The following is a 25,884-nucleotide window of genomic DNA, read 5'->3' on the forward strand; positions in this document are numbered from 1 at the left end:
TTTTTTTTTTTGGGGGGGTTTCGAGACAGGGTTTCTCTGTGGCTTTGGAGCCTGTCCTGGAACTAGCTCTGTAGACCAGGCTGGTCTCGAACTCACAGAGATCGCCTGCCTCTGCCTCCCAATTGCTGGGATTAAAGGCGTGCGCCACCATCGCCCGGCTTCAATGTAGGTTTTGATCTCATTTCCTGGTAACCAGTGATACTGAGTATCTTTTATGTGTTTTATCACATATCTGCATATCTTTAGAAAAAGATCCTTCACTGATTTAAGTTTTGTATGTGTATGGTTGTGCTGAGCCTCCCAGTCATGACCCTTTTGGCTGAGTACAGAGATTATGTGCACACACCACTATGCCTAGTTCCTGTGCTCATCTTTAATAATTTGGGTGTCACTTTTGGGTATATACCCAAAGGATGCCCAACCATACCACAAGGATGTGTGCTCAACTATGTTCATAGTAGCATTATTTGTAATAGCCAGAACGTGGAAACAACCTAAATGCCCCTCAACTAAAGAATAAATAAAGACAATGTGGTACATTTATGTAGGGATAAGTCCCACCCCTTAGGGGGCGTGTTCGCCTCAGGCTAAAGTTCTCCTATAAAATTGGTGAGCGTGCTCCCAGCGCTCTCTTCTGCTTTCCTGGTCTCCGCGGGAACAGTGGTTCTGTAAGTCTATTCCTCCATTAAAGCTGTCTATATTTTGACAATCTGTCTGCATTCGCTTACGCCGTTACACATTTACATAATGGAGTACTACAAAGCAAAAAAAAATAATGACATCTTGAGATGTCATTTATTTGCAGATAAATGGATGGATCCAGAAAACATCATATTGAGAGAGGAAACCCAGACACAGAAAGACAAATATAATCTGTATTCACTTATAAGTGGCTTTTAGACATAAAGCAAAGAAAAATTAGCCTACAATTCACAATCCCAGAGAACCTAGACAACAAAGAGGATCCTAAGAAAGACATACATGGATCTAAATAGGAAAGAGAAAAAGACAAGATCTCCTGAGTAAATTGGGAGTGTGCTGATCATGGGAGAAGCTAGAAGGGGAGGGGGAGAAGGAAGAGGAGCAGGAAAAAAAATATAGCTCAATAAAAACAATTTAAAAAGAAAAAATAATGTGAGCATTTTTTTATTATTGAATAGTTTTCATTTTCTACTATACTTTAAAACTTAACACAGTAAGGAGGATTTGACTCCAACTTTACGTCTCTCTCCAGGAAACAAGAGATTATCTCCAGGGCACTTAAGTCCTGAAAGCTGTGGCTCTTAAATCTCTTTTCAGCTCACAAATATCTGTAAGAATCTTAATGAAAATTCACTGCCATACAAACACATGTGCACACGCCTCTTTTTTTCATCTGGTACCTAGGAGTTTCTGGGCCTTCCACGGTCCAGCCATCGCCTGAGCTAGATGCTTACTTTTTCCAGGACTGTAAACCCACTTTTGATTAACTGCCAAAGGGGGCAGCATAAAATGCCCAGATTCTAGGTTCCCACGGAGGAAAGTGTGAGCAGTGTGCTGGAACTATCTAAATTTCTCTTAGAATAGAGTTTATAGTGGGCGGCTCTAAGTCTGAACACCCACCCACAGATTTTTCTCTGGTCCAGCTTTATGCCCTCATGCCTGGGATCCTCTCAGAACCAGTTCTGATCACACTTCACCCTCTGCCTTCAACCTGCAACTGTAAGGAAGCAAAGCAGATTCTTTATCAGTTAGGAGAATAATACAGTTTCCCCCAACGCCTGTCGCCTAAACAGGTGTTCACCAGACCTGGCCAAGCTCAGCTTCTACTAAGGCAGATGTCTGCTTCAACCTCAGAGGCACCAGAAGCCTTTAGAGTAAAAGTGTTTCCTCCTCTGCCTTTGCTGGCAACTCCCTTCTCTTGTCTCTGTCCCGTGCGTCAATGCTCTTCATGACATCTGTTTGTCACCCATGTCCTTGGATATGTACACCTTGTTTTGCAGCATTTTTCTCACCTGTAACTTTTAAGTTCTGGACTCAAGGGTGTTCTGCAAACAGAAAACACCAGGCACAGCTCCTACATCTTCCTTGTCCCTGGGAGAGGGGAGGTAGGACCTGAAGTCAGGGAGACATCACAGAGCAGAAGGCGCAGGTTATTTCCCACTTAAGATACTTCCAGAGTATACTGTGCCAAGTGAGCTGCTACGTGCTTTTCAAACATACTGAGTTCATTTTCACAAAAACCCCGAGGTAGGCACTCTTTTTACTGTTCTATCTTACAGATGATAAAACTGAAGCATAGAGAGGTTAGCTCAGTGGCTCAGGTTCACTTAGCTAAAATGGGCTGTGCTGGAATTAGGAGGAAGGACATTCATTGCCTCGAGTCCACACTTCCTCTTGGCTCTGCTAGAGGGAGAGCTCCAGGACCCTCCACAGACCATTTTAACTTTCTTATAAAGTGGGGAAATTACTGCCACTGCTTTCTAGAATCTAGACACAAATTCATCAGGAATCAAGGGCAAGAGGAATGGCCCAAGTCATATGACACAGCAGTGTCTGTAAACAGCGAAGGAAGACTTCGTCCCCAGACATGTTGGTGATGTGATCCAGCACCTATTATAGGTGCAGGCAGAAGGCTGCTCTTGGCTACCTAGGATGCTCCAGGATAGGCTGGGAAACAAGAGACCCTGACTCAACAACAACAAAGTAAACTTCCCATCCCTCATCATCTCATTTGCCCTGAGCAGTGAATTTTTAAAAAGCTGCTAAGAAACAAATTTACTTACTTTGAACAAATTTGGGTAGTAGCAAATCTGAAAAACCAAAGTCCAGGGAGTAACTACAATCCAATGTTCTACAAATTTAGAACACAAACTACTTCAGCTATTGCAAAAGCACAGTTTAATTCTAAGGAAATTCATAGCACCTTGTGATTCCTTGAGTGCTCCCAGGGCCTGGGCTGTCCTCTCCTCCCTGTTAGGACACAACACAGAAACCTTTCATCTGAAGCTTGGGAGACTCAGAAATGCAAAAACCCCTTCAGACTAATCTACACAGAACAGCATCTTCCGAGCCTGACCAGTCCTTTAGAAATACATCTTCAGTAACTCCTCTTAACCCCAGGAACAGTACTCTCGTTCTAGAGAGAAGTACAATGAAGGCCGACGGTCATCATTTGAACACATGCACTATGATTACTGGGTACCACCTGTAAAGGAGCGTGCTGTTCAGCCCTCAGGAACAGAGGTCGGGGAAGGCAGCAGAGTGAGGCCAGTGCTGTTGGAGGGGCATGCTCAGGAGAGCAAGAGCAGCTCCCTGCCCCTGGCCAGTCCCATCACACAGGTTAAGGCAGCCAAGAGTCTGGGTGCTGTGGGGTAAAACAGCAGTGGCAGGCCATGGGCAGGAGACCAGAAGGAAAGCATCCACAGCAGGAGGAGAGCGGCATGTGGGCATCTAATGGACAACCGACATTTATCACTGGTTCAACGCATCTGAGCACCTCCGAGAAGATGGGCTTGCGCAGTGTGTGAGGACCCCATGAGGAATGAGGCAGGCAAAGGCCTTGCCCCAAGAGGTATAATTCAAGTAACGAAGTCTTCTCAGAGGATGAAGATCCCACAGAGAAAGCCTCTAGGAAACCTAGTATGAGCAGCTCACTGAGGGAAGCGCAGTGAGGACCGTGTGCAGGCCCAGGTCATGGAGGCTCTGTAGGCATGACACATTTGGGTTTTGTTCAGAATGCAGTAAGAAGCTTCCTTAGGTTGCAAAGCGGGAAGCAGTGACATTTCATTCATGGTTGAAAGCGCAGCTCTGGACACTCTGTGAAGATGAATTACTGGTGTTGGGTACTGGAGTGGTACCAGGTGGGAGGCCATGCCCAGACTTCAGGTGAGAGTCTGTGTAGTCTGGAGAAGGCTTGTACTGTAGACAAGAGCAGTGGGGGAGCTGAAAGAAGCAGAAGCAGCAGGGCCTCCCGATAAACTGGGCAGAGCACGGAGGAGCCAGCAAACACGAGCCCTGTCCTGAGGTGAATCTTAGCCAGGCAAACCCAGAGTCCTCTGCTGGAAATGTGGAGTGTTGAACCTGTCCAGGACCACCAAGACATCTCACCACCTGGAGGCAGCTCTCATTCCTTGACTGTAGAGTACACTGGCTTTACATGGTCGTAAGAGCTTGGGAACAGAAAGGAATGTTCTAGAGAAGACTGTGCTAAGTGAGGAAAGCCATCCAGAGCCCTCCAGTGATGGCGAATGATGTGGAGAGACCAGGCAGACAGAGGGAGCCTGCAGGGGCAATGGAAGATGAGATTGATGCGCAGAGCTTAGGTTGATAGTGTCCCCCGTGGCAGGAGAGCAACATTAGAGCAAAGAGGGCTCAGGAGAGAGGAGACCAACCAGAACCATCACTGCCAACAGCTGTTTATGGAGATGTTTGCTGAAAAGGAGCAAATCGTATAAAGGAGATGACCAGTTTTCCTGTTTCTCTTTAAAGAAAGAAGAAACACTAGGATGTTTGTGCGCTGATGGGTAGGACCCACTAGCAGGGGGAATGGAAGGTTCTGGGTCCCTGAGCTGGCAAGGACAGCATGCGCCTTCTCCTTGTCTCAACTGCACACTCCACTTCCTGTACTGGTCCGGCTCCTGTGATCCTCCGCTGCCCAGAACCCAGCTCTTCTCCTCTCTCCACACCTCCTTGGTTGTCAACAGTGTGGCTTCAAACCCTGTCTCCCATCTGGCTCTCTCGTCAGCATGCAAATGCTGAGCATTCACACTGGCTGTCCCAGGAGCCCCACACTCTTGGACTTCGGGGTAGGGCAGAGGATTTCCCCATGCCCTTCACACACTTCTAGCCAGACCTTGCATGGAACATGGCGAGAAAGGGTGAGAAGCCAGCTGAGCAACTCCAGAGCCAGGCTTCCACTACATACTTCCTTAAGGGAAGCGCTGTAGTTTCTTTGTTTTCAAATTGCATTAGAAAATCTTTATTGTAATTAGTACACAGCTATTCACATTTCAGTCAGAAAGAAAAAGTATTGCTTTGTGGTAATAAATATTCATGTGAGAAAAGTCTGCAAATTGGTTTATTCTCACAAGTTACTGTTGGGAGAAGTCCTTCAAACAAGTCAGTGAAAATAATTAGCGCAGATTTTTCACCGCTGCTCTCGCAGGCATCCTCTGTATTATAACTTTATAACCGAGCCATCTGTCTGCGGCTGTCCAGGGCTACACAAGGGCCGTGAACTGCCTCACCGTCCTCTCGCTTTCTCTTCTCAGCTCTTCAATGTGTGCATCCAGGCGCTCTAGAATATGGTGCGACCGTAGCTCCTCCTCCTCCAGGAACCTGGTAGCTATCGATCCCAGAGGAGAGACAGGCAGCGAGCACTGGGAGAGGGACAAACCGTGACATGTGTTAGGAAGCAGAGATGGATGCTCTGACACTATTTGTGATATTTTCTGCCTAGCAATGCAAAGGGGAAATTTTCCTCTGAAGAGATATTTTTATCTTACTGTCAAGAAAAAGGAAGGTAAAGTTCTGAAAACATTGCACCACAGGTCTCTTTCTTTCTGACCCAAGCAGTGTCCACGTGAAGTGTAAAATTGGTATAGAAAAGCTCGTCACTACTTGGAGAGGATCTCAGCTCAGACTTGAGTGTCTGCCTGCCACTGAGACAAGAACACAGCCAATGCCTGCTACTTCAGACGCTGAACACCACTCTCACTTTACAGACTGAAAATCTACAGAAAGCAAATTGGATGCTGGTTAAGAATCAATACTTTTCTCCCTTTCTCAAAATTCCACTCCATGGTCTTTGATCTGCAATTCTTGGATCTGGCGATGTTTCAGATCTCGGGTTTTTTAAGGTAATACAGGAAATCTACCCCTCATTTACAGTTATATTTGAGCATTACCCTGAATGCTGAGTTAGCACAGACGGCTGCCTCCAGAGTAAATAAACACACAGTACGGAAGAGTCCCTTGTCTCCATCTGACAAAGCAGAAGTAGGTTTCTAGAGTGGGAAATGACTTTCCCAGGGCTGACAGCACACTAAGTGGGGCTGGAATTAAAACTCTTACACTGCACGGTGTAGCATCAGCACACGAACACTGAGACAGAAATGCAGGACGAGGCTGCCCTGTGCTACCTCCATTAGGAACTTGTAAACCAGCTCTCCTGTTTTGTGTATGTCCACACACGGGCACAGCAGGACCACAGTAAAGTCTAACTGGCAGGCAAGCAGGCAACTGCTGAATAATCAGGACAACCATGCTGGCCTCACAGAGTGCTAGCACCAAATACCGAGTACTTCTGAAGGAAAATACATGGATGCTCACACTAATCAGAAAAAGCAACATCAATAAAATTCACATCATCGCAGGTCAGAGAAGGTGTGCTGCCAAACTCAGGAAGAAAGTCACTTTTCTGGGTGATGAGTTTTTTGTTTGTTTTGTTTTTAACTACATGTAAGTAAAACAGATATGTATTTGACAACTAAAGGGGAACCTTTCCATGAAACTGCTGACACATTTTACAAAAATCAAGGTTACTGAACTTTTACAAGGATACGACCACAACTGACAACAGACAATGACTGGTCCAACACAAGTACTTCCCTACTGAGGACAAAGAACAATAGAGCCCAGTGGTAGGGATGAGAGACCAGCACAGGGTCAAAGATGGCCTCTACCACCGGCCACTACAGGTACCTAAATCACACTCTGCACACCTCAGATGCACCACCCTCTGCCACCTAACACCAAGCCCTCTTTTCCTTTCTCTCTATCCATGCTTTTGGACTCCATTCTTGATGCAATCGTTGCAGCACAGTTAGCCCTCTCTGTAAAAGGCAGGCAGGAAGGTGCAGGCTAACAGCAGTGGAAACTTACACTCATATTTCAAAATGTGAGTTTCAAGTCATGTTGGCTGAATGTGCTTTCACAAGTAAAACTGTATGGTGGCAATGTGTGAAAATAATAAAGGGCACTGACTAGGACCCGGTAAGAAATAAAACAAAAACAAAACACCCTCTCCAGCTTAAAATAAAAGATAAAATAAATGTTAAGATCAGAATGTTTCCATACCGAAGACACAAACTCTTCTTGGTCATTCATACAGTCAGACAGGACATCAGAAAAGCTGGCATCATTTATATCTAGCATTGAAGGCAAAGAGTGAGCATGGCACAGAAAGTTGGAAGGCAGAGACACGGTGGAGCTGTCAGGGCTGATGTGAGAACTCCGGGGACTGGGGCCCCTGGCCATGGGGTCTTTGCTACCCAACATTTGTTCTCGAGGCGAGTGGTGACCTGTTTTATACTGCTCAGTCTTTATTCCATCATGTCTGTGCTGGCCATGGGTTGGCCTGGATAGCAGATTAGAAAACAAAATAAATGAAAAATTGTAGCAACTTTTCTTTCTGTTAACTGCTGAAAGAAATATGCTCATTTGAATGTTAAATAAGAGGCTAGGCAGTGAGGCACTGTCACTTACAAAGGAGCAGCCCACTTGGGGACAAGCGTTCCCCACTCATTCAAGCTCTACTCCCATGTTTCCATCACACAGAGGCCAAACAAGCTGCCACTGTGATTCAGAGTGAGCAGGCAGGGCAGCCTACGCCCAGAGAAGACACACAATGCCACGGTGGGTGAGAGTGGGGGTGGGGTGCCACCAAAGACTTCTGATTGGAAAACATACAAGCTATATATGATGAACTGAAGCCACTTGGCTTCTCATTGAATGAATCTTTCTTACGGTAATAACCTAAAATTAATCAACCAAAAATACAATGGCTGCTTTTTATAAAAAGCCACGTTTTACTTCTTATGGAACAGGTGGAAAAGAGGTGGTGGGAGGCAGCATGGAAAGGTTCTGGGGAACAAGACGGTGTTGACACTACATCCAGTGCACAGAACAAAAGCTGTAATGAAGTAAGGGCCGAACCACCTGAGCCGCGTGTGCACACTGTAGTCAGAATTAAACCTAGAGCCTGTGATGACTACTTCTCAAAGCAGAGGAAATCACATTGCAGCACACACATTTCAAAGAGACTTTTAAGAAACTTTACTTAGACTCTGTGTTCTTGAACTCGGCTGCTCTGCTATGTGCTGGTTTAAAAATCCTGCCATCTTTTTTTTTACACACGAGAGTAGCATGCTGCAGCTGAGACTTGGTGTTCATCAGATCTTTCTGGAGTTGTTGATTTTCAGACACTAATTTATTTAATGCCTCAATATAATTCTCCTGAAGGTCTGCTAGTGAAATCTCTTTTGCCTAATGGAAAAAGAATACTAGAATCACCCGCGTGTTTAAGGGTACATACAATCAATCTACAACAGTGCTGGCTGAAATAGTTTCTTTTTCAGTTGTACTAATCCATGGCTTTACTTAAAGAAAGTGAAAATTTGTCTTTAGCCATATTAAGATGAACACAGAGAAAGCATCAGTCTTCCTAGAGGAAAGGGAGGAGAAAATTGGGGGCAGGATGGCTTCCTCCTATACATGGACACACAAGGGACAGAAAGAGGACAGAGGAAAGCTTAAGAATAAGAGACAGGGGAAATCAAGAAAATAACAGCCATGGCTCTTAAAGAAGAATGAGGGGCTCCCTTCCCACCCTACCCCAGCTCACACACAGAATACCTGTGAAAGAAAATAAAAAGAACTAATTCAAAGAAAGTAATTTAAACACAAGGCTCTAAAAAATTCTAGCCAATGGGGTAGCTTTTAAATAAATACCCTCTCCTCTTAAGCACTTTATGGTACCTAGTTTTACATAAAGTTAGGCGACATAAAAGCAGGACTCAAGTATATGGCAGGAATTACCACTGTGATCTGGTCTTAGTTCTAGGACCACACATCTCATTTCTTGATAATACAGGTCTAATTTTGTTTTCTAATGATAGATTTCAATTAGCATTCTAAAACATAATTGTGATCTTTACAGTTTAGCATTTCATTGTCTGTAAAGAAAAAATTGTGAAAGCTAGCTGGTAAATAGTGCTCTGATAAACATAATTTACCTGTCACGTCACAAACGTGTATATAAACCTGTAAACTAGGAATTACAAGATCTTTCAGTAGCTGCCCATGTCTGACACATCTCAGAGAAGCATGTTTGCAGGACACGGGATTACACTGTCAACTACCACCCATCCTTGTGTTTGCAGGACACAGGGCTACACTGTCAACTACCACCCATCTTTAATGTGATCAATATTCATCAGAGCTGCTGCTTTCATTACCATAATTAGATTAATTTAGAAAAGTAATCTCACCTTCCCGGGTGGTAGCATGCAAAAAGTACTTCCTAATAATTATGTTTTGATAATTTGTACAAGATATCCACACTGTATGTAACTCTGGAAACACAGAAAGCTAAGACTGACAGGATTTTTTTTACCACTTTGATGTCTAAAAATCATTAAACTAGCATTTTTCAACCAGTGGGCTACAATCCCCTTTGGCAAACCTCTATCTCCAAAAATATTTAAATTACAATTCATAACTGTAGCAAAATTACATTTATAAAGTAGCAACAAAAAAATTTATGGTTGGAGGTCACCACAATGTGAGGAATTGTATTAAAGAGTCAATGCATTAGGAAGGTTGAGAACCATTGCACATACATGAAAAAAATATAATACTTGTCTTTCCGTGTATCTTCCTGGAATCTCCAAGACTTAGTGGTTTATTAACAACTACTCCAGGAACATGAATGGTGAAGGCAGCATGACAACTGGGTAGCAGGCCTGTACTTAGTGGGGTAAAGAAGGGTCAGTGTTCCCACTAAGATTCAGGAGAAGCTCAGCTGCACAGAACTCTGGGCAGAGTCCAACTGTGACATTCCTGAAAGCTCTCAGTTCTGAATGTGAACAGGGAATCACTCTATCAGGTAGGGGCCCCTAAATCTTTAACACTGCCAAATCATATATTCTTAAAGGATTCTGTAGTATAAATCAGATTAGTTCATGAATTACTATTCACTCAGTGTTGGCTTTACCAGTGCATACAAGGTCATTTGTTGTCCATACTCCCACTCAGTTACTTACCCACTCACCCACTAATCCACCCATTTATCGTCCATCCATCCAGTCACTAAGCCAGACAGCTCGTTAGCTAACTGGCTTCCCAACCCCTGCCCTCCATCCATCTTCCACTTCCTTTATAAAATGTTGAGTTATAGGACTGAGAAGACGGTTCAGTTGGCAAAGTACTTGCCATGCAAGAGGACCAGCGCTCAGATTTATAACACTCATGTAAATGCTGGCCGAGTGGACTGGTAGACTGCCTGTAAAACTGAGAAAGAGGAAACAGGATCTCTGGAGCAAGGTGGCTAACTAGATCAGCCAAGTCAGCAAGCTCAGGGTTCAAGTGAGAGACCCTGCCTCAGTACGTAACGTGGAGGATGATAGAGGAAGATGCCAAGTGCCAATCTCTAGATTCCATTCATACACACACATACACACATGTGCCCCCACACATGAAGACAAGCATATACCACACACACAAAAATAAAAGCAAACATTTTGTAAATGTTTGGCTACTGTCTCCTCTCCTATTTTTCCCCATCCATACAAGTTTGTGCTTTAAAAAAACAACTTTCATTATATCAAAGGGATGTGGAGTGGGGGCAAAACTGAATGAATATTCCCATCTGCTGTATTAAAGACAGCATATTTCACAGTACAGTCACAGACCAACCATTTTAGTAACCAGTTTATTTCATAATACTGCTGTGCCCACTTCCAGACATTTACTCCTACAAGATGGGTTCTTTGGGAATGCAAACTGCTGGGGACACTGAAGAACATGACTATTAATATCACAGCTGTAAATACCCCGGTGTACTTGGGGCTGTATGTATTTACAGCTTGATGTCCACGGCCAAACTTTCCTGAAAGTCATATCAATGTGCACAGCAGAACCTGTCCTTTTAATATTTGCCAACAGAAGCCATACATTAGCTTTTTAAAGCATTATCAAGTCCATTAGCAAGAGAAATTTTATTTTTAAAATTGTTGGTTATTAGGGAAGTTAAGCAGCTTCCCTCTCTCACTTGAATTTAAATTTCTATGAAATATCTACTCAGTTCTTTGCCATTTTTCTTCTGCATCCCTTTCCTATTACTCTTTAGGACATTCTTATTTGATAGCCTGCATCTGCTTATAGGTTACTTCTCCTTGTCTGTCATTTGTTTTATAGTTAGTTAGTTAGTTAGTTACTCCTTTTGCAGTGCAAGGGATATCAAATCCAGAGTCGCAGGCTAGGCAATTGCTCTCCATCTAAGATACACTCCCAGTTCTTTTGCTATTACTTTTATTCTGACACAGGGTCTTGCCCAGTTTGGGCTTGAACTCTTAGTCCTCCTGCCTCAGCCTCCTGAGTAGCTGGGTTTATAAACATGAGCTGCCATACCTGGCTTCTATTATTAGTCTTTTTAATGGAGTCTTTTGCCATCCAGAAATTTTACATTTTTATGTTGTAAAATCCTTTATGGTTTCATGATGCTCAGAGAATCTTCCCACCTGAGAGATTACAGAACTAGTCCCCTATTTTTCTAGTTGGAAGTAAGTGTTCTTCTAGCCTTTTGCATTTTCTTCCATCTCAGCCTCCATGATTGTGAAATTGGGACTACTTAGGAGCAAAGAGAGAGCCTTGTGTGACTATACATCTTTTTGGAAGCAGAACACTCCCTAGAAGTTCAGAGAAAAGAATTCAGTCTTCAGACATTTGACCTATACCAAAAAAAGATGGGTCAGAATAGATGTATCATTTTATAAATCATAAGAATTTTTTAATAAAATGTTTAAAGAACATCACACTGCCTATAAGTCAATCTTGTCCTCTCTGATTTCACAGTAGCTATTATGTATTTCTCGCGGTCTCTATTAAATTAGTGGAATGTCTTTAGAATCAAGAATTTGATCATTCATCCAATGTTCAATCTAGCACTTAACTAAATATTCTAGAATATTTGACAAAATAAAATATACCTCATTGAAATGCAATAAAAACTGAATTATTTCAAAGATGGCATACTTTATAATAAAAAGACACTGTGAGTACAAGAACACAGGACTAAGACCAGCACCAGGATCCATTTCATGCTTACTGCAGCACCATGCTGAACCCTTTGCAGACACTCTATTTGCTGAGAACACAGACTATACAAGCATCGTATCTCACACAGAACAGAAAACTATTCTATTGCTGCAGCAAAAACTCCTCTGGCAGTAGGATACTTGCATTTCATCTGTGACTACACCTACCAAGGGACTGTTTCACTAGTTTAATTCTAACTCCAACTAACATCAATATTTACAAATTACTTTTAAAGGCTTCAAAAGTACAACAGCTTAAGTGTCTATGTGGGTACCTCGTGCAAGCCCAGTTCCAGCTTCATCACTGTTTCAGAAAGACGGCGATTTTCTAACTTGAGTGATTCTAGCTGACTCAGAATCTCCTGAAGAAGGAAAATCAGGGTGAAAAAAACTCACATAAATCAAATTATCTTACAAAGCTTTTCCATGGCTAATTTTCACTAGTCTAGTTATTCTCGTCTACATCCTCCATTCATATAGATAAACTTATTAAAAAGTGTGCACATATACTGTGTGTGTTGTATGTACATAAGGGCACAAGTGTGCCTGCCATGCATGTATGCAGAAGCCAGAGCCAGCGAGTTCTCAGAATCCACCTGTCTCTACCCACCCCACCCCACCCTGCCCCCACAATGCTGGGTAATAGAACACAACATGCAGCCATGCCTGATTTTTTATGTAGGTTCTGGGAGTCTGAACTCAGGTCCTCATTCTTACAGAGCAAGTGCTCTTACCCCCTGAGCCATCTCCCAGGCCCCACACATCCTTTTTAAAATAATGTGTCAAAGGTGTTAGCACGTAAACTAGCATGCATGCAATTAAATGTCACTCCCAGTGATGGATGGGAGCTGGGAAAGTTTCAGGTCACAGGTAAACCCGTAGTCACAACCTGCCTCCACCCCTGATCTTTCCACTTTCCAATACCACATGGAGCTGCACTTTGATAAACTGCTCAGTCCCCGCCCTGCTGAGATTTTCTACTTGACTATCTCTATGAAAAGACTTCACACCTTCTTTCTCAGCAGAAACTGCCTGTAAAAGCTCCAGCTCACTATCTCTTTTTGTTTGTTTGTTTGTTTGTTTTTATTTTTCAAAACAGGGTTTCCCTGAACAGCCTTGGCCCTTGGCTGTCCTGGAACTAGCTCTGGTAGACCAGGCTGGCCTTAAACTCCCAGAAATCCACCTGCTCTGCCACCCTGTGCTGGGATTAACCACCACCACCACCCGGCTTCCCACTATCTTTTTAAACCCAAACTGAGAAATATCTTAAGTCTAATTCAAGTCACTCTTGTGCATACTCTATTGCTTTTTCATTAAAGCCACTATGTCTGACGAAGGGGAATTTCAAATGCCAACTTCATGCAAGGTCTTCCAAAACTAAAGGGCTAAACCTTGGATTCCAGTCTCTCCACGGAGCCAACTAACCAGTTTTCCCATATAAAAGTCCAGGCTTTATCTGAAACCAAATGAGCCACACCAACATCCCCCTCCACTAGCTTCCCTAAGACTTGTATCATCCTCCCCAACCCTTCAGCTATTTTCTGTCTCATTACAGAGTATTACTTAACTTCCTCAACAACAGCTTCTTTCACAGTCTACTCTGCTATCCCAGTCTAATCAAACACAAAGCCTAGCCAATCAAACCAGCCAAGAATCCTTAGAAGCCAGTACTTCCCTCTACAGCCTTCGCACACTGCTCAGGCCACGTGCTGTGTCACACCCACTCAATGTCTATATCCTTGTCTGTATCCATCGAACCTCCCCACCAACCCTCACTACACTGTTTGCTGACCATCCAAAATAGGTGTCTACTAAAAGCTCACTGAGTAAATATGGAAGTTATACCTTGAACAAATTCATTCTTTGAAAACAAACAAGCAAATATCAATTAGAAAGCTCTGGGTGGACTTTACCTTATGCTCTACTGCCTTTTCTTCAGCTTTCTGCATCTCTGCCTTCAGCTGCTTTTCCATGTCTGAAGAAGAACACTTGGCAGAAGCAATAGTGATATCTCGCTGGTGTAACTCGCGAGTCAGCTGGGAGATTTCCATCTTCATTCCTTCCAGCGCAGAGCTATAGGTCTGATCAGCCTGCAGAATCTGTTCTTTCAACTACAGAGAGGCACAAAACATCAAAAGTGCAGGACGGGATTTAGAATTTGGGAATATGGTAATGTACAGAGTTAATTCTAGCACTCAGGAAGCGCAGTCAGAGGCAGGAAGACCCTAAGACTGAGACCAGCCTGCTCTAGTCAGTGATTTCGAGGCCAGATTGAACTTCACTGGAAGATCCCATCTCAAAAATCGAGGTTTGGGGATACAGCTCATTGGTATAGCACTTGCCTAGCATGCAGAAGGCCCTAGAAGAAAAGAATACTTAGAGAGAAAGACACTTGGTTAATGGTTACCAGGGAAGGGTGTCACCTTCTTTGATGGTGTAGTCACTGGCAAACTGCTCCAGTAAATAACAATGTTATGTAAGCAACCCTAACTAAACTCAGTAATCCTAAAAAACAAAACGAAGTGAAAGCAGCAGAGAGGCTAGATGGGAAAGGTGAGCTCAGCAGTAGAAGGGGACAGAAGAAGGTAATGGTGGTGAATATGATAGCAGTACATAGTATGTATTATGAAACTGACAAGTCAATGTTTAAAATGGACATAATTTAACTAAGAAAATATATGAAACATTAATAATGCAATGCTTATCTTAACTCAAGACATAAAATTATTCCTAGATTAAATAGACAGAAATGAGCAATTTACCAACTTGTATAATTATTTTGAAAGTCTGGTAGTTAAACTTAAAATCATGTATTAAGTATCAGAAGAGCATGAGTTACTCAAACATTGAGGGTCAATTTCAAGGTCTATGCCCAATTTATGTAGGGGGCCCTAAGACTTTCATTCTTCTCACAGCTACAAATTAAAATTTTGTTTTTTGTTTGTTTATCTGGTTTTCTGGTTCACAGAACAGGCATAAAAGATAATAGGAAGAAAGGAGCAAGAGCTTTTGGGGAGATGGCTCAAGCTACGATGCCCCTACAGGAGAAGCATGAGGGCCTTGTCTATACTCCTGGCACCCAGTAAAACATGCCTTGGCAGTTTGTATGTGTCTGTAACCCTAGCATAGGGAGAGAGGACACAGATCATCCTGGAATCAAAGACCAGCTAGGCTAGTCAACCAATGAGTACTGAGTTCAGCAAGAGCCCCTGAGAAATCCCATCTCAAAGTGGGTGGGGGTGAATGTCCAGGAAGAGACAGCAATAGACAGACACCCAACATCTACTTCTGGGCTCTATGTACACATATGAACACATGTGTGTACATGCATGCACACACTGATACACTCAAACTAGGAATAACTCAGGAAGTAATGAAAATGTAATTAAACCACGCTTGATGTCACACAAGTCGGAATTCAAAGGCCAGAGGATTGTGAGTTTGAGGCCCATGTCAGCTACATAACAAGACCAAGCCTCTATATAAGCAAGTAAATAAATGCCAACAAAGAGAGCCAGAGCCCTTTACTAATTTATTGTTGGTATTTTGAGACAGCCTTGTATAGCCTAGCTGGCCTTGATTTCCTGTGTCTTCACTTCTCAAGTGCTAGGACTATAGTGTACCAGCATACCTGGGCCAGGAACCTCTAATAGAAAGGCTCTCAATAACTCAACAGTCAAGGAGGACACTAACTGCATCACAGCAAAGAGGAAATACATATTTAGCCAATGACAAAATATTAAATGACAGCTCACATAATATGTTTTTATAAGAAACAATACAATTGTTTGGAAACCATTATGATGTTTAAAAGAAAGTTTTAGAGTTTGAAGTGAACACATTTCAATTATATTTTTAATTTGCTGATTCTTTCACAATTTCATTCATATACACAATGTATATGATCATCTCCCCATCATCCTCTTTTCCCTTCCTTCCCCAGTGAACCTCTTCTTTCCAGCCAGACTTCCACCAAGCGTACTCCTAAACAGCTCCCTCACTAACAGTCTCCCCACTCGCGCCTTGGCCCATAAATACATCCACCTTGTGACCCAGGCACACAGGGCTTCACCTTTTTAATCTCGGTCCTGTACTCATTGTTATGCCCTTCCATTTTCTTCAGTTCTTCATATTTTTCCATTAATTCTTGGCTCAGCTGTTTACAAGTTGCACTCACAGATTCCAAACTGTATTGCAGAAATACAACCACATATAAATAAAATTCTTGAAATCCATAAAATGGATTATTTAAATGTACTCTCTTGATGCCCAAGATACATCCTCCTAATACCTTAAACTTCATACCCCATATTAAAAAGTCCCTTCCAATTGCCCATAACCAGATGCAGCAAGTCCATCCCAAACCTTTGAGGTAGCTTTGACTTCAATGTTTACCTCCACTCTTCCTCTTGATTTAAACTGAACTAGTTACAGAATTATAAAGACACCAACTTTACTAATAGTTTTACGATAGCCATATGACTTTTCTCTAACCGTATGAGAGAGGGAAAGCTACCAAGAACTGTCACAAGTGCAAACTTCATCACCTTAGTGACACATATGCCAGACTATACAAAAACCTCAAGAACAACCTTTAAAGAATACTAACTCACAGGGCGGTGGTGGCACACGCCTTTAATCCCAGCACTCCAGAGGCAGAGACAGGTAGATCTCTGAGTTCTAGGCCAGCCTGGTCTATAGAGTTTCAGGACAGCCAGAGCTACACAGAGAACCCTGTCTTGAAAAATCAAATAATAATAATAACAGTAATAATTAGTTATAATAGTAAGCATTATTTGACTCCATCTAAAGTAAACACATCTACCTCAATAGTGATCATCAATGTCTCACATACTCCAAAAGGGGTAAAGTTGACAGTGTGAGCAAACAAAGCACGCCCAATACTAGTGCCGTCCAGAAACAGCAAAGTGAAACAAAAGGATGTAATGTATAAAGACAACCTAGAAAGTGCAAAGTGGCATTTCTTCTTGTTCTTCTCTGTTTGCCTAATGGCTAATTTGTTTTGTTTTTCGAGACAGGGTTTCTTTGTAGCTTTGGAGTCTATCCTGGAATTAGCTCTTGTAAACCAGGCTATCCTAGAACTCTCTTTCTGTAGATCAGGCTGGCCTCAAACTCACAGAGATCCACCTGCCTCTGCCTCCCGAGTGTTGGGATTAAAGGCATACACCACCACCGCCCAGCATGGCTAATATTTATGTAAATATTTCACCTATCTTTTGCACACACAAAAAATTAGCACACAAGCAATTATGATATGAGTTGAAAAAAATTTATCAAGCTCTGCCTAGTAAAAAATGTTTACAAATATAATAAACTAAAAGTTTGTAACTCTGGCAAAAATAAGCATCACCTGCTACACTATGCCATGATACACTACACTATGCCATGACACACTACACTATGCCATGACACACTACACTATGCCATGACACACTACACTATGCCATGATATGCTACACTATGCCATGATATGCTACACTGTGCCATGATATGCTACACTATGCCATGATATGCTACACTGTGCCATGCTGGGCTACACTATGCCATGATATGCTACACTGTGCCATGCTGGGCTACACTGTGCTATATACAACAAATACTACAGTATACTATGCCATTAGCCAGAATTCAATTCATATACAAGAAAATCTAAATCATACCGTATAGGCGAAAAAGAAGAAATAACACGTGCCCACTATGTCCTCTCCAAGAACAGTTTCCGTGAAGTAGTAGAGAGGAAAGTTGAATTCAGGCCCCTACAGGGGGCCTAAAAAGGCAAAGGGTGAAGTGAGGACAGTCAGAACACACAAATCTTGAAGAATTTGATTTTGAAGAACAAAGAAAGAGGAATTTTTTTTTTTGGTACAGGTAAAAGTTTTAAAGGGAATTTAACTGTTTTCAAAATGGAAGAGATCACAGAACACTTTCTGTCCATATAAATCATACTAAAGAAAGAGCCCAGAGAGGAAATCAGGGCAGGAGCAAGTCAGTCTCAGACATCTCAACAGACCATAGGCCCGATACAGGCAGACTGGCAGAAAGATGGGACATTCTCTTCTATGTTTTCAATGAATTAGGAAGCAAGGCCATTATGAATGCTAGAGGGGAAAATCAACTTTATTTTCCACACTGTATTATTATTTTACTGAGTCACCAAGAAGATCAAAGTTCATCCTAACAACTTGAAACGTGAAGTTTCAGACATGTAGCTAATTATCTACCTGCCTTCAAGACGAGTCACCTCTGCCTGCAGGAGCTCCTCGCTGGTGTGGCTGAAGTCCAGCTGTGATAGCACATTATCTAGGACTCCTGGGCCTGGAGACGGGAACTTCCTTTCTGCCTGACACTTCTCCAGCGGCCTGAGGGGCAGGAAAGGAGGGAACAAGACAGTGCAGAGCCAGCCTGCTGTCGCAACCGCTCTCGTAATTAAGCTCAGTTTGCCGTCTGCTTTGTGGATAAAAAGAAATATATACCAGGAGAACAATCCAGGGTCAGCAGCAATTTAATCTTTACTAGGATTTGGCGTATTTTTCAAAGGGAAAAGGCACATAAAACAGCAAAACCACTCTGTTGAAACTTGATTGCTAACTGATAAATGACAAGATGTACGACTTAAACAAATTCACTTAATTATTTTTTACTATAAACCTAGCAATAACAGATATAGAAAAACAAACCCAGAGCTGGGGATGTACAGCTTAGCTGGTATAGTACTCCCATGGCATGCATGAAGCCCTGAGACTAGATGTGGTCACATGCACTGGTAAACCCAGCACTTGAGAAATAAACACAGGAGGATCAGGAGCTCAACATCATCCTCAAAGTATTAATTCTGAAGGTAGACTGGGATACATAAGATCCTGTTTCAAAAAATAACAATAATAATACAATAAAATCAGTTTTCAAAAGGGCTAGCTCAGTGACAGGCTGTTACTGACGACAAGCAGCTATGCCCTAGTCTCCTACAGCATGGAGGTTCATCAGCCAATGAGGAAAAAATAAGGAGTTCTCAGTTTATGATCCTCAGAATCACAGAGACTCAAATGAAAAGGAGACAAAACTATCCATGAAAATGTTATGATAATGAGAATCTAACTCATAAATTAAAACCAAGTCAGACAAGATGATCAAACACAGAAATGTAAATGTTCAATATTAAAATCAGCATTCAATGCCAAACCTTCAAATGGACTGGCAGAATAATACTTAAGATTTGAACAGACCTCATGCTTTCTATGGGGTGCTGAGTGTCAACTGTCTTCAATTTTGTTTGCAGTTTCTCCTTCTGCATTTTTGCCTCAAGGATGAAGTTTTCTTGAGATTGAAGACTTGCCTTCAATCCTTTCTGTTCTTCCTGCAGAGCCTGCAAAAAGAAAAAAGTCAGATATTATTACAACTTTTCTTCAGCTCTCTCTTTTTCCTGCAGAGTCTGCAAAATACTCCAAAAAAAAAAAAAAAAAAGTCAGATAACATTACAGCATTTCTATTTCATGAGAAAAGCAGCAACCAGAGAGGCTGACTGTAAGTTTTATGACAAGGACAGTATTAATACAGCTATCAGCAGCTGAGCCATCAGCCTCAGCTCAAGGAGGAAGCTGAGAATTCTGGAACATAGTTCTAGGTCAACCAGTCTTAAACACTCGTACACGTTTCCCTAACCTAAGCATTCTAACACACACCTCTAATAACTTCTCAGACTCCCTCAGTTTCTCCTCCTTCTGCCGCTGCTCCTGCAGGATAGTCATATTGGTCCCCATCAGGTCATTGACCCTCATATTAAGGCGCTCTATTTCCAGCTCGTTGGCACAAATGGTGTCCTTGGCCCGCTCGAGCTTACTGTTCAGGTGCTGGATTTCTGACTGGCTGGACAGCTCCACAGACTCTAATTTCTGTTTCCGGTTAGCAAGCTGAGCCTAGAAAGATATTAATTTTTATTATTAGAAATTATTATTAGGGATTTTTAATAGGAAAAGAGAAGTGATAAAAGAATAATCAATAAAATAATAACTATTCATTGAGGAAAAAGTACTCATAGGAAGGACTGGTTCAATCAGCGGGTTTTGGAGACTTCTGAGCTGACAGATATAACCAAATATAAACAGCTGAAATTAGTTCCTTCCAGTGGCATCACTATCAAAGTCTACTCAAATCAAAGGACTCCAAGCAACTGTGTTGTGGGCCTGTGGTGTACAGTGCCTAGCCTTACAGCTCTGCACGCCAGCTGAGTATTTTGGCTTTCCACATTCTGGTTTTCTCAAGTTTTAATTCAGTATCCAAACTGGTTTTTCATCTATACATTCAAAATGGACATGAATCATTTGTAAAGGTTAACTTCCTTTATTTTAAACATCTTTTAAGAAAAAGACACACAGTTTTATTTTAGAAATTCAAACAGAAATATCTCTGTGGAATTCATCTGCTACAGATTTAAAGATTCTACTGTATACAATACAGGATATCAAACTCTTGTACTTTATATTATGGTGACACAAAGATGCTGCTGGGAGAGAGAGAGAGAAAGAGAGGGAGGGAAGGAGGGAGGGAGGAAGGGAGGACAGACAAACAGTGTTTGTGAAAATGAGAGCTCAAGGCTTTAGTGTAGAGGCAACTGCTTTGTCTTTTGACCAGATCCCTAGAATGGTGTGTGTGACAGTCAACCCAGCTTGACTGCTAACTGCTATGTATGCAATTGTCTCCACACTTTCAAAAACAATTTAATCTTCTTACCAAGAAGATATCTTCCACAGAACCCTCTGCAGAAGTAAATACAGAGATTGGTTGAGGGTAGGAAGGAGAAAGTCTGTGGCTCTTTGTTGAGCCTCGGTTCACTCCAACACTAACCTATCCACTAGCCTGGAGCTCACAGGACACAGCTGGAAACCTCTGCCCAAATGAGAGCTCTGGGGGACAGACAACACAGAAAACTCAACACTGTGACCACTATGTAACACTGTGATCGCTATGTAACACTGGGAGCGCTATGTAACACTAAAATGGCTATGTAACACTGTGGCCACTATGCAACACTGAGATCACTATGTAACACTGTGATAGTTATATAACACTGTGATCTCTATATAACACTGGAATCTCTATGTCACTCTGGGATCGCTATGTAACACTAAGATGGCTATGTAACACTGTGATCGCTATGTTACACTGGGATCGTTATGTAACACTGTGATCACTATGTAACACTGTGATCACTATGTAACACTGTGATCATTAAGTAACACTGTGATCGCTATGTAACACTGTGATCTCTATGTCACACTGGGATGGCTATGTAACACTGTGATTGCTATGTCATACTGGGATCACTATGTAACACTGTGACCGCTATGTAACACTGAGATCGCTATGTAACACTAAGATGACTATGTAACACTAAGATGACTATGTAACACTGGAAGCAAATTCAGTTCTGAAGCTTTAGCTGTGTTAAACAACAGTGTAACCAGATTTGCTATTTTAAATTAGCTTCTCAGTTTTGAAAACCAAGTCTTCTTTTAATCATTCACTATTTCACTCATGTAAAAAGACAGTGTTGGCACTGACTAGAAATGATACTCAGGCTGTACTGTGCACTAGAGCAGTAAGAGACATATTGGAGACTGACCACTGCGCTGTGGCTATTCTGATTTTAGAAATGCTCTAATGTAAAGCGCACAAGGGAGTGCCAATGGCCTGGTTTTAAAAAAGAATGCAAATTCTGAACTGATAATATTTGACATACTGGGTTAAATAAAACATATTAATTTCTTTTTACCTTTTAAATCTAACTACAAAAAGAATGGTAAATTGTGCAACTCACATTATATTCCTGCAGTGGCACTAGCATCAAGAATACCTCTTCAATACTAAGCAAGTATGAAAACCACAAAAACAACTAAAATTATCATCACTTCTCCTAAACAGCTGACTTTAGAAGCATTTAAAGGTAAATATATGAGAAATCTTTTCATGTACAAATTACTTCAAGGAAGCAGAAATTTTCCTTACTTGCTAAGCATTCAGCATTGTTTTACTGAATGAAGAGGGGAGCTACTACAACTCCACAGAAGACAGTGGAAGGAGGAAAGCACCGAGAGGGCGATACAGCAGGAGACAGAAAACTCTTCAAGTCAACCTGCACTGGACGGTAGGCACAGCGGGGTCAGAGGTGCTCACAGAGGCTTCCCACTGGGATATGATGGCCTGCGTGCACACATCTGGAGGCGACACTGATGGGGAGATAGGTCAGGGCTGGGGCTGCAATGACTAGGCCTTTCTACTAGGATTCCCTGGAAAGATCAAAGCCCTGGCTCCTTCCAACCATGCTGTTCTTAAGCAATTTCCCTATCTGTAACAATGGCTTCCTTGAAGCTCCAAAATTACATTGTAAAAAAAAAAGTCATAGAAAGGATGTCCTCATTTTTCTAAAATGAGCATGAAGTATATAATTTTAATAGCCGAATAGAAGAATTGGAGTAAATGCATGACTCAAAGAGCATGAAGTTATTTTTCAATCTAATTTTTAGATATAAAAATACTTAAGAATTTTTTCTCATAAGATTTACCCAGTCTCCCAGATTTTCTGCTTTCCTACATATCAGCTAAATGTAATGAGTCAAGCTCAACTGGATTCTGCTTCATACAGCCAACAGTGGAAGGGTGGCTTTTAGACACTTGGAGAAAACTGCACAGAGTGAATATTAACTTATATTGCTATGATTTATCTATTAATGTCATTCTGTCATACTATAGAAATGTTAAGTCCTTACGTGCTCTGAAATGAGATAGTCTCATTTGCATTGTAACTTTGGGGTGGGGGAGTTGAGACAGGGTTTCTCTGTGTAGCCCTGGCTATCCTGGAACTCGCTCTGCATACTAGGCTGGCTTAGTCAAACTCACATACATCCAACTGCCTCTACCTCCCATTGCTGGGACTAAAGTGTGCCACCATGTCTGGCCTGCTTGGTAATATTTTAATAGCCAAAAATAAAGAGTAAAAGTGTACCCAGTTTTAGTTTTCCAAGATGGAAAGAATCAGGCTGGACAGGTGGTTCATTAGATAAGAACATAAGCTGCTCTTCTGGAGGACCTGGGTTCAGTTCCCAAAACCCACACTGTAGTACACAAGGATCTGTAACTACAGTTCCGAAGAATGCAAGGCCCTGCTCTGACTCTGTGGCACTGCACACAGTGGTACACATGCATACGTGCAGGCCAAACACCCATATACATAGATAAAAGAAAATATACTGATTTTTAATGCCATATCCAAACAAAGAAGAAAAAAGTTCCAAATAACAGCTGTACAAAAATGTAGACATGTTATTAACACTAATGAACAGCACACAGAAAGCCAGTTTAGATGGCATGGGGTTTAGCTCACTGGTACAGTGCTTGCCTAGCATAAGTGAGGCCATAAGTTCAATACCACACTGAAGAAAAAATTAGGTATAGCCAGGTGGTGGTGCGCACGCAGAGGCAGGTGGATCTCTGTGAGTTTGAGGTCAGTCTGGTCTACATAGTGAGTTCCAGGACAGCCAGGACTACACAGTAATACCATGTTTAAAAAAAGAAAAAAAGAAAAAGAAAGAAAGAAAGAAAGAAAGAAAGGAAGGAAGGAAGGAAGGAAGGAAGGAAGAAAGAAAGAAAGAAAGAAAGAAAGAAAGAAAGAAAGAAAGAAAGAAAGAAAGAAAGAAAATTAGGTACATTTCTGTAATACATTTCTAACGCCCACTCATACACAAGATTGACAAGATGATGACAACTATTAACACTAGGTAATGGGCACACAGAGTTTAATTAAATGTTTAAGAATGATAATCATATAGCATTGATTGACACAAACTGAATCACAAGAAGCTTTAATTCTTGTTTAGTTTGCCAAAGGAGAAAGAGAAGTACATTTATCAGATAACTTTATTTTAAACAAAACTATGATAAGAATTATTAAAACTATGATAAGAATTACTCAAACATTCTTAGTGGATACAACAGACGTCAGCTCTTTAAAGGTGTCTTATTTTAGCTCTAGTCAAGTGAATGGTAAATAAAAACTCTATTTTTACTAACAAGGAAGTTTGAATTACATAGAATTAATCACAATAGTAATTTGATAGTAGTGGCTTAAAGGCTATGTAATCAATAAACAACATGAATAAAATGAGAACTGAAAAAAATAAAAACTCAATTTGTTCTTTCCCAGTCTAATGGCTATAATTAGAATACAGCAGTGTATAGCCTTTAAGAACGTAGGGCTTTCTCAATTAGGTTAAAATCTCACCCCATCCCATGCCCTCCCTCAATGAGGGCTCCACAGTCCCACTTTGGCTGGTAGCTTCTTGAATTTGACAATACAGTCTTTGTTCTATGGGGTGTAGGGTTGTCCTGCAAGTCTCGGCAGAGTTCCTCACAACAAAACCACTCACAGTAGTGTGCCAGACAACTGGTATTTCAGGGAGCCAAAGAAGATGAAGGTTTAAAAGAAAAACAAACAAAAAAACAAGAACATCTTCCTCTAGCTCTCTGAACTTACAGGCATTCTAGAATCTGAGAACTACCAGTGTGGATGGATTGTCATACCTCAAATAACACACCTACTGACCAGTATCCAACAGGTAACAGAGAGTGGTTATACAAACTCACCACCCTCTCTCTGTTTATTTCTTTCTGTCTTCTTGATTTTAAAGGAAAAAGGCAAAGAACTGGCTATGACCCAAGAAGACATATCCTGAAAAAATTCAGTGTCTATTTAGTTTTTGCTGAAGTCATTAGTTTCTGTAGCCACAAGACATTATTTTCATTCGGGTGCATACCAGTGCAGTGAGATGCTTTTCAAACAGCCAAACTAACTGAGATCTCTGGCTGAGGCACCTTAGCCAAAGTGCTCGACCTGTCATGGAAACAAACAAAGCAGACGGAAGTAGAGACAAAAAAACCAATGACAGAAGCAGAAAGAAACGGGAAGAGAGACAGAGAGAGGGAAGAGGCACGGTGGGATAGGTAGAAACCAAATTTAGGAGAGTGAAGACAATGTGGACGAAGGGTGAGGCAGGGAGAGGAGGAGCTGAGCTCTAGATGCTGACGAGGCTAAGCCACAGTAGAGGAAGATGGGCTTGACACGCAAAGGTTAGCAAAGAGAATCCAGAAAGAACAACAACCATCAGAAGGTGCATGGCAGTCGGTCTAATTCAGTCAAAACCTGTCTGCTGGACAGCTTACTCTTACCTGAATGATCTCCGACTGTTCAGCTAAAGCCTTCCTTTGTGCTTCCAGAGAAGACACCTGTTGCTGATAAATCAAACGCTGCTTCTCCCAGTCCAGAGACTTCTGTCGGAATTCCTGAGGAGACAGTTATGGTACTCAATACCTAAGTGCTTCCTGGACTGTGACACTCCTCACTTTGCTTCCCAGCCTCCCACTCCTGGATGCAGCGGTGCCCTTCTCCTCAGCAGGAGCTCCATTAGCTGGCTGAGCAGGAGAGGAATAATGAACTCTTCTCACACTGTGGGTGCCTGTCTTTCTAAACTTAACACCCTGATGGTAAAGAAGAAGAAACAGACCTGACAGTGGGCTCATGGGCATCTTCACAGGTCTGCTGCCACCTAAGGGCTGTTACCATTTCGTATAATTTTACAGAGAAGTGATCTGAAATAACAGTATTTCCCTTGCCATCTAAATTCCTGACATCCACACCCAGAACTGAAGAGCTTTGGACAGATTTCAAAATCAGTAACTCAATAGCCCAATTCTAACTTCATATTCTACTAAACCAGTATTTTTGATAGTCAAAGTT

General features: G+C 41.8%; 1 protein-coding gene across 11 annotated transcripts in view; it reads right to left on the bottom strand.

Annotated features, from left to right (window-relative positions):
* Positions 1-5,041: 5,041 nt before the first annotated feature.
* Cep63 (centrosomal protein 63) overlaps positions 5,042-25,884 on the bottom strand; it is a 43,140-nt gene continuing 22,297 nt past the window's right edge. For 6 of the 11 annotated variants that reach the window (XM_050139315.1, XM_050139313.1, XM_050139312.1 and 3 more), the window contains 10 exons: positions 25,317-25,430; positions 19,778-20,011; positions 19,322-19,461; positions 18,320-18,457; positions 16,150-16,264; positions 13,991-14,188; positions 12,353-12,439; positions 8,042-8,247; positions 7,060-7,339; positions 5,042-5,360 (listed from right to left, as the gene is read on the bottom strand). In XM_050139315.1, the coding sequence (XP_049995272.1) occupies positions 5,202-5,360; positions 7,060-7,339; positions 8,042-8,247; positions 12,353-12,439; positions 13,991-14,188; positions 16,150-16,264; positions 18,320-18,457; positions 19,322-19,461; positions 19,778-20,011; positions 25,317-25,430 (1,671 nt within the window). In that variant the 3' untranslated portion in view covers positions 5,042-5,201. The other 5 variants (XM_050139317.1, XM_050139320.1, XM_050139319.1 and 2 more) reach the window with 5 other exon arrangements.

The sequence above is a fragment of the Alexandromys fortis genome, unplaced genomic scaffold (assembly GCF_014885135.2).
Source record: "Alexandromys fortis isolate MF-2015 unplaced genomic scaffold, M_Fortis_MF-2015_v1.1 scaffold_36, whole genome shotgun sequence".
NCBI classification, from domain to species: domain Eukaryota; kingdom Metazoa; phylum Chordata; class Mammalia; order Rodentia; family Cricetidae; genus Alexandromys; species Alexandromys fortis.